Here is an 8,825-nt window from a genome sequence, read left to right on the forward strand (position 1 = left end):
AACATAAAGATACACAAAAAATTTATGATTAATTTGAGATATGATCCTGTAATGACACAGGATCAACTAATAGTTTTTTGAAAAATGTTAGTGCTCCACTAATTAGGTGGCAGTGGGTCCCGCCATTAATGATGTGATGTTTTGGTTTTGGAGTTGTATTTTTTTTTTTTTTTACTTTTTTAATGTATTAGTGCTATTAGTGGTGATATTTTTAGTGGAATGAATCATTGTTGTAATTTTTTTGTATGCAGAAAATTTATATTTTGTTACGTGATACACCAATCACAACTGTTAGGATACACGTAACGGTGCCAACGACGACCAATAACTTGTCTTTGGTGCACTACAGTCTACATACAAACTGCTCTAACTAACTCTATTCATTTCTTGATCTTGTGTGTAAAACCTCTCTGAAAACCCTTCCTCTCTCTTCCCTCTGTATTCCCATTCTTGGAAAGAAGAAACAATGGCGAATCAAGAAAGAAATACAGAGTCCACCGATGATGCAATGTCATCGTCTTCGGACTACAATCTCTCTCTCCCCATGGACATCATCGTCGACATTCTCAATCGTCTCCCTGTCAAATCTCTCGTTCGATTCAGGTGTGTATGCAAAACCTTCCGCCACCTCATCTCTAACCCCACCTTCATCTCCTCCCACCTCCTCCACCACCGCACCCCCACCACCGCCGCCACCATTTTCACCTTCAAACACCGCACCACCACCTCCCTCTCTCTGTTACAATCACCCTCATCGTCTCAAAACCCTGTCAATCTGGTCCACCCTTGGTCCAACCACACTCGCAATCTACACCTAATCGGCTCCATCAATGGCCTCCTCTGTCTCTGTCTCCGTCTCTCGAACCATCCACTCTATTTCCATCGACGCATCATCCTTCTCCTCTGGAACCCCGCTACCAAACTTTTCAAATCTCTCCGCTCTCCCACCATCCAAATTCCTCCTACGTGTTTTCACCTCTCTCTTGGGTTCGGATTCGGATTCCATTCTACTACTTCTTCCAGTGACTACAAGGTCGTCAGGATAGTTTCTTTCAATTTACGGGTCCGAGCCGAGGTCTACTCTGCAATTTCTAATTGTTGGAGAGAGATTCGTGGGATGGATTTGCACTTTTATATCCATAAATTGTCTTGTGAGGCGATTGTCAATGGAGCTCCCTATTGGTTGCTCGCAACTCCTTCAAATCATTGTTTTCGCTTCGCATGGTTTGATTTTCAAAATGAGGCTTTTGTCATGTTGCCGGGGCTCGATTTTTCTGGGTTCTACTTCGGGACTCTTGTCCACTGGAAACTAATGGATTGGAAAGATAATGCTGCTGTGGTTGTGTTGTGTCCTGGCAACCCATTTTTTGATGTGTGGATGATAGAGGATCGTTGTGGCGGTGAGAGCAATTGGTGTAAGAAATTTGTGATTGGACCGGTTTTGGGTGTTGAACAATTTTGGGTGTTGCAATGCACGAAGAATGGTGAGATTATAGTAGCAGAAGCAGGGGGAAGGATATTCTTGTACAACCCCCGAAATGGAGACACTAAAGATATTCCAATCCATGGAGTTCAGTTCGAAGCTTTTCACTATGTAGAGAGTTTGGTTTCTATCGAAGGATTCAGACAACAAGAACTGAACAATCAGCACTGATGTTCTACAAAGGTCAATTCGTCACTCAATCAAATAAATAACTTGAGCATTTGTTTATTCTACTTACTGCAATGCATTTGGTTTATAGAAGGCTATTGCCCTTTACAGTTTACATAGCATTGGAAATTAGTTTTTTTTGTGCTTTTGGTAGCATATGAATGACAGATATAATTGTAATTGGTTTTCAATTTATCCTAATTTTGACTCTACCATTGATTGTGGTTTTGTTTGGTCTCTTTTTAATTTGTGAACATTTCTGTTCAACTGTTATAGTATTATTTGAGCTTGTTTCAGCAATGTGAGTCATGTGACTGTTGTCCAACATTCCTCCCAAAAATTATCCTGCATTATAGTTTTGAATTTGTTTTATTAATTTATTTTAATTCTTATTTTTGTATAGTAGTCTTGTGGATTTTACTAAAGGCAACCACTGTCAATTAAAGAAAACAACAAAGAAGTGTTGGCAGCGAACAATAGAACTATAAAGATGCTTTCTAATTTCATAAAAAGAAGTCCTAGATAAGACTAGAAGGCTCCATATTAACAAAATTATTTTAGACCTCAGATTTTTGGAATTTAATTTTTCCTTGACTTGATTGAACGTCAAATTTATAACGCAATTCTTTTCATCAGCAAATTTCATTGTCAGCGTTACATAATTATGTCTAAAATAGCATGGGAAGTTATTATTGGATTTGGAATTACAATTCATTCTGCCTTTATCTGCAGGTGACTCCTGATGTCCATTTTCATAAAGATTTGGAATTAAATAGCTTAGACAATATGCAGATTGTAATGGCTCTAGAAGAGGAGTTCAAGTTAGAAATTCCAGATAAAGAAGCTGATAAGATTGACTCCTGTTTTCTTGCAATTGAGTAAATCTATAACCATCCATTGGATAGTTAATATTAGCGAATTCCTATAATTGGGTGTTAGTGCAAAATTTTATCCCTGTTAAGGGATGGAATGGAAATAATTGGAGTTCTGTTTTTGTAGTTTGCAGGCTGCTTTGCAATGTTTGCTATGATTTTGCTTAACAAGATCTAATATTTCCTTCCTCTCAAATTCTCAATGAATTGGCACAATTGTCGATCTGTCTGCTTTCTGTTTTTGAGATGTTATTTCTGTTAACATGGTTTTTTTTTTTTTTTTTTTTTGAGTTCTTTTAGTTTTGTTGCATTTGATTTATTTTTGGGTAATTGTTGCGGGATCTACTCCTGTTAGACCTTTTGCCCTAGATGTGGGGTGACATCACTGTGTGGTTAGGTCTCTTGATGAGAAGAGAAAAGTGCAAAACCAGTTAGAGGAGCAAATGTGTTGGACGAATGGATTCTTTCTCTTTGTTTTTGGCCCACAATTACTATTTGTTCAAATATTTAAAATTGCTATAACATAGAATTCATCTATTATTGTAGTGCCAAACTTCCAGGATTTGCATATTTTATATCCATGTATAATGATAGTTTGCTACATTTTGTTACTTCTCTGGATGATTATTTTGTGTGAAGATAGGATGATGCCCTTTGATGCTATTTCATTCTTCTTGTACTCTATGCTATTTGAAATTAAATGTTTCTCTAGCTCAATCAAACAGTGGATATCGATTCCATTTCTCGTGTCTCTCTTTGATTTCGGAGCACATGTTGTAGCTATTAAATTCGGTGAATAGATTCATGGTTCCCACCTTCAATTCATCTTGTGCATTTTATGATTGGCATCGTTGGCTGGGGAGGGTTTGGTGCCGAAGCTGTTGGAGGTGAGCTGTAGGTGGGGGCGATGGTTGGTGTTATGTACCGACAAATTAGGGTTAGAATTTTGTCCAAAAGAATAATTTAATTTAGGGATAAATTTGTAATAAATAAAAAAAAATTGAAAGATGGTTGGTGTAAATAGAATTACCCATGACAATCATAAAAAAAAAATTTGGATTTTTTCTTTGTATGGGTTTTACATAGTCTCCACATAAATATATGATTCAAATTTATTTGTGACATGACTACAAACTTGGCGTAAAATTTCAAAGGTTCTCCATTAGTTGGTGTTGGTGGCATCAAAATTGGAAAATATTTGAGATTCACAAAAAGTTCTCATAATTTGACCTACACTGAAGAAGTATGATAGGTGTTAATTTTTGATTAGTTACACGATCAATTATGTAAAGCTTACCTTCTTTGTTACATCATTGTGGGTGAAATTGTAGGTAAATTTCTAATCTGAAAATGTGAGTTTCTAGCATTACTCCATCAAAATTGGGTAAATTACATTGGTTACTTTTGAATTTAAAAAAAAATATATAACAAACTTTACAAATTGTATCAACTTTTAAAATTAAAATGGGTGGAGCTCATGCAAATTATATATACATATAAGGATAAATTAAGGCAAGGTATGTTTTTTTTTTAAGTAAAAAAGATGACAATATTATAGTAGTGATATACTGATGAAAATGATACAAGTTTTCTATGATTTAAAATCTTATAAACGTTTCAAGTGTGATTAAATTAAACTTATAGAAGTCAACGTATTTTTTTCCCAAATCTCAAAGAAAGTTAGTTAAATTACCTTATGGGTGTTTGGCATATATTTAGAAAAGTTAATTTTTTTAAAAAAAACTTTTTCTCTTTAAATATCTTTATTTTTTTTTCAAAATTATACCGATGTTTTTTTTGTTTTTGTTTTTTTTTTCATTTTAGGACTTGTTTAGACGAATCTAAAATATTCAAAAAAAAAAAAAAACACTAGACACTAAATAATGCAATTATTTTTTTACTTTAAAAAAAAAAAATCCTTTATGGACTTTTTTCCAATTTTTTTAATACTTTTTTAATCCGTCTAATTAGATAAAATCCAAAATTTTAAATTTAATTTCTTTAAAAAAAAAATCACTAAAAAATAAATAAATGAATAATCAATCCCAAACACCCTTCATTGAATGTCTGCTAGTGGTGCATTTCTTTCCACACTAATCTTTTTTGAGTCCCATTTTTCTCAGGAAGATAGTGGTTGGTGCCCGAGCTAGTTGAAAAACCCATCAATCCAATATTTGATTAATATGTAATCAATTCAACATATTTGAATTGGAAAAATTTTTTATAATCCTTATCCATGCAATAAGAGTATTTCTAATATACATGTTAAAATTTTGTATATTTGTATAATACAAAATCCTTTCTTGTGTACCAGCTTGGTATAGGCACCTCGGTATCCTTATAATTACCAGATACCCATAGAAAATCGTCATCGTTTAACTCTTTATCCTATGTGGTCTCTACCAATTTTGCTCGGCCTTTTCTAACATTGAGGTACTGGCAGAAACCTCCTTTATTCTTGCTAAGGGTATATTGATGAAATATCTCGGCAAGGCCGAGGTTCAAACTGAGAATATGGTTTAGCGCGGCCACACCATTGATTATTTTGTAAGTGTTGTTGGATACTTAAGTTGGACACAACCTAGTTTACCTAAAAAACTCGCAGACTAGGGGCTGAACTGGGAAGCGGAGGTCGCCTTCTACTATGGATAAGATAGTAAAGGGGCAGGCATCCAATTTACCCCAAGGTGTATCTCCTTTCTTGGCTAGCTCAAATTGAACGTCGTCAGGGATGCCAAACTCCCTGTGGAACTCGGCTATAACCCCAGGCAAACTGACCATAAATCGGTACTTGCTCATTTATCCTGATTTTATTTTGTTTACTAATTATAATTGATTGCTCGGTCGTTCTGAGCGGTTTCTATGTATGGTTGCTCGGTCTGCGAGTGTCACCAATTCCCAATGATGTGTGCCTGGTCGATCCTAGTTCAGTCTACATTATTACAAATCAAAGGAAAATGTTAGCACGACAGCAAGTGTGTGGCTGTAAAAATTTAGCTTGGCTTTCAATGTCGAGGCTTGTTTGTTTAGTCCTAAACATTTGAAATCTATCTCGGTTCGGTGTTCCTACAAGTTTCTAATGCGGTTCAAATCATTTAAAGGGACCACAAACATGTTTTTAACCCGGCTTGATCTTATTTCTGGATCAAAAGTCAAACTATTCCTCAGTTTTGTCTAGAATTTACACTGTTCATCCTAAATTCAAAGTTATGTACTGAAACTAGGAAGGGTGAGGGGCTCTAAGACCCTTTATGTATTCTGGTTTCGGTTTGCCTAATTTCTATAAACGTCTACCAGCTTCATCCCAAAGAAAGCATATTTACAAGGGTTAAACAGTCCCAAAATGGAGAAAATGAAGAACACGAAGAACAATGTAAGAAGATGTGTAAAAGTGTGAAGAACTAACTAGATTTATATGCCAAATCAAGATATAAATGGTCGAATCGTCAGTGTGATGTTCGATATGATGGAAAATACACCCTCGAATTTGAAGCGGCATGAGTGGTGATGACGACGACGGTAGGAGCTCAAGAGCTTTAAGGGTTTCGAAGAGTTTGGCTGAGGAAGATGAACAGTAGAGAAAAAAGGAGAGGGTTAGTATGTATTTACGAACAAGAGGCGAAGATGCGCCAATTTTCAAATTTTTGGAGAATGTGATGATGGCTAGAAGCCTGCATGGGTCCATCGGGGGAGCGCTACGTGGCATTGATATGACGGGTTGTCAGTATAGTTGATTGATGGATGACTAGACAATGTGCACAAGTCTCAAGGACTAGACAAATTCGATAGCTCGACCAGGAAAGATAATCCCAATGACACTTAACACGGATAGAATTAAGGGGAAATTAATAGGGGGATTTATACTCAACATTTGGCCGAGCTAAACCAACACAGAGTTTGGTGTTGGGCCGAGCTCTCTTTGGGCATCACGGTTATAAAAGCCATGTTAGGGCCGCAAGTTCGACCGGGTTATGTGCAGTGTAGGGCGGACCCGGGGAACGGGCAGTGCACTATGGCCGCATTATATGGCCGAGATAATGGCCTGCGCACCCATAGTTGACCTGCCTAAGAGAATGCCACCAACGTGTTGACCGAGCGCAGCTCTGACTTGAAGGCAGGCATGGCTTAGCTCGACACTGTGATGTATAAAGTCTTACTCTGGTGCAACCCAAGTAATAGCACGGTTAGGTACTCCACGTGGACTAATGCAAAGGAATCTGCTCTGGGCATGCGTCAATACCATTCGGTGGTTTGGCCAATACTGTTTGGCAGTATTCACGTGTACACGTGTGAGGAATGGAAAGGGAAGTATAGCCACGCGTCCAGCAAAGGGCGACAGATATAGTGCACACACAATCTGGGGTTGCATGGCTAGCCTAAAAGAGGAGGCCCAAGCAGACTCACAAGGGTAAGCAACTTTTAGCCACTTTCTCTCTATAGTGCTCTGTATTCTCTTTTCTTCTCCAAGAAAGCTAACTTGACCGTTGCAGGGGTTCTCTGGCAACCCACCCTCTGGGTAGCTCACCCTTGTTTGTTCGCAGTAAGACAGAGTCCTATCAAAACAAGAAGAGCTTGGGAGCAAGGAGTACGAAAGGCGACAAATATTTTCCCCCCATACAAGCCTCATTGAGAAGTTGGGAAATATTCTTTATTGTCTAATCTCTTGGCTCTTTACACAATGTTTTAATAATAGAAGAACAAATCACTTGCATTGCATGCACATGAAAAAATGACTCATTGATGATGTGAAAACAATTGTCAAGAACAATTGTCACTCGCCTGAAGAAAAATGTGGACTTTGTGCTTAATAGGTTTAGACAACTTTCTATTTGGATGATTATACAATAGCCTTGTTGAGAAGTTGGGTAATAATTAGCTAAGTACCTGAAGTTTCTTAGATCGAGGATCTTGGTAGAAAGAATGCTGAATGAGTTTAAATATAAGCATAAAAATGCTTTAGATGCAGCTAATAACAAAAGAAAATTTAGCAGGGGGGAAATAAATGAAATTCAACAACTGTAATTGTATATTTTTTTAATGGTTAATCATATTATTGAAGTTCTAGCATCCTAGTGGATGTGATCAACCATAGTAGTAGATGGTTGAACACAATGACATACGGTTGACCACGTTTTGGAAGTTTTCAAAAAAATAAAAAGCAAAATTCGTTAGGTAGCCGTTGAAAACTTGGAAACATAAACCTCAACAACCATTTGAAGTATTTTGATGAGTGGAAGGCACCAAGAGCTATATCACAACTCTTATAAACCCTTATACATATTTTGAGCGTAAATCCTACCTTGTTTAGAGAGTGTAGCTATTGCGTCTTCAACAAATCTTAGAAGGGCTTGCTCCAAGGGACTTTTCGAAGTTCTTTGCTTGTGGAAGGCATCAATGTTACATGAACTCTTTATTTCTCTCGTATAGTACCCATGTCCACCAGATATGACAAAGGTAAGGGTGTGGGATATGTGTTTTGACACTTGCACCCAATGTAGGCAGTTGGATCCTTTAATTTTATATGCTATTCGCAAAAGAAGTTCTTATTGCTAGTAAAAAAATATTTTGTCTTTCATATGCACGAGAAAGAGAAATTTCTTATTTTTCTTGTGTCCTATTTAATTTCAAGTATATATCTAAATAATTTACATCATATTTTCTAAGAATATTATACAATATACAATATTTATGTGTTCATGATCTGTCCCCATACGTGTACCCATTTTTTGGATACATATCATGTTGTACCAATTGTATGATAACATAAAATATATTGAACAAACAAATAGAATTTCAGAACAAGAACATGCTTAAATTTACAGAAATTCATAATAAAATAAAACTAGCAAAATGAAACAAACCAAAGCCTGCACTAGACAGTGTCCTTAAAACAGATTCACCGCCTCACCGATTAGATGCTGGAGGTTGTTTGACATCTGCCTCCCAAGATACGACGGTTGGACCAGCTACGCAATGCACCTACTAAATAGCTTCGGCGAATAGAACTTTGCAGCACTCTCTCATAGGTAGGGATAAGCAAGTGATCCGTGAAATCCGTAATCCGATCCAGTCCACTCCAATCCGATAGGTTTGGATTGGTTTTTTGAATCCGTGGTTCGGTTCCGGATTGAAGAATTAAAAATCCGTAGTCTACGGATTGGTTCCGGATTGAACCCCACGGTTCCGGATTGGAACCGATCCGAACCGTATGCAAATAGTCTATATTTTTATTATACATCATCCCCCATAGTATCTTCTCTTAATTCTATATAAAATCTAAACTCAAACCTAAAACCGTATAA

General features: G+C 36.8%; 1 protein-coding gene across 1 annotated transcript; it reads left to right on the forward strand.

Moving 5' to 3' along the window:
* Window positions 1-466: 466 nt before the first annotated feature.
* LOC114271115 (F-box/kelch-repeat protein At3g23880-like) lies at window positions 467-2,533 on the forward strand. Its single transcript, XM_082913290.1, has 2 exons — window positions 467-1,606; window positions 2,384-2,533. Exons 1-2 carry the CDS (start codon window positions 467-469, stop codon window positions 2,531-2,533), a joined length of 1,290 nt encoding a protein of 429 aa, XP_082769416.1.
* The last annotated feature ends 6,292 nt before the right edge of the window (window positions 2,534-8,825 follow it).

The sequence above is a fragment of the Camellia sinensis genome, chromosome 2, assembly GCF_055761805.1.
Source record: "Camellia sinensis isolate YWXY chromosome 2, ASM5576180v1, whole genome shotgun sequence".
Lineage (NCBI taxonomy): Eukaryota > Viridiplantae > Streptophyta > Magnoliopsida > Ericales > Theaceae > Camellia > Camellia sinensis.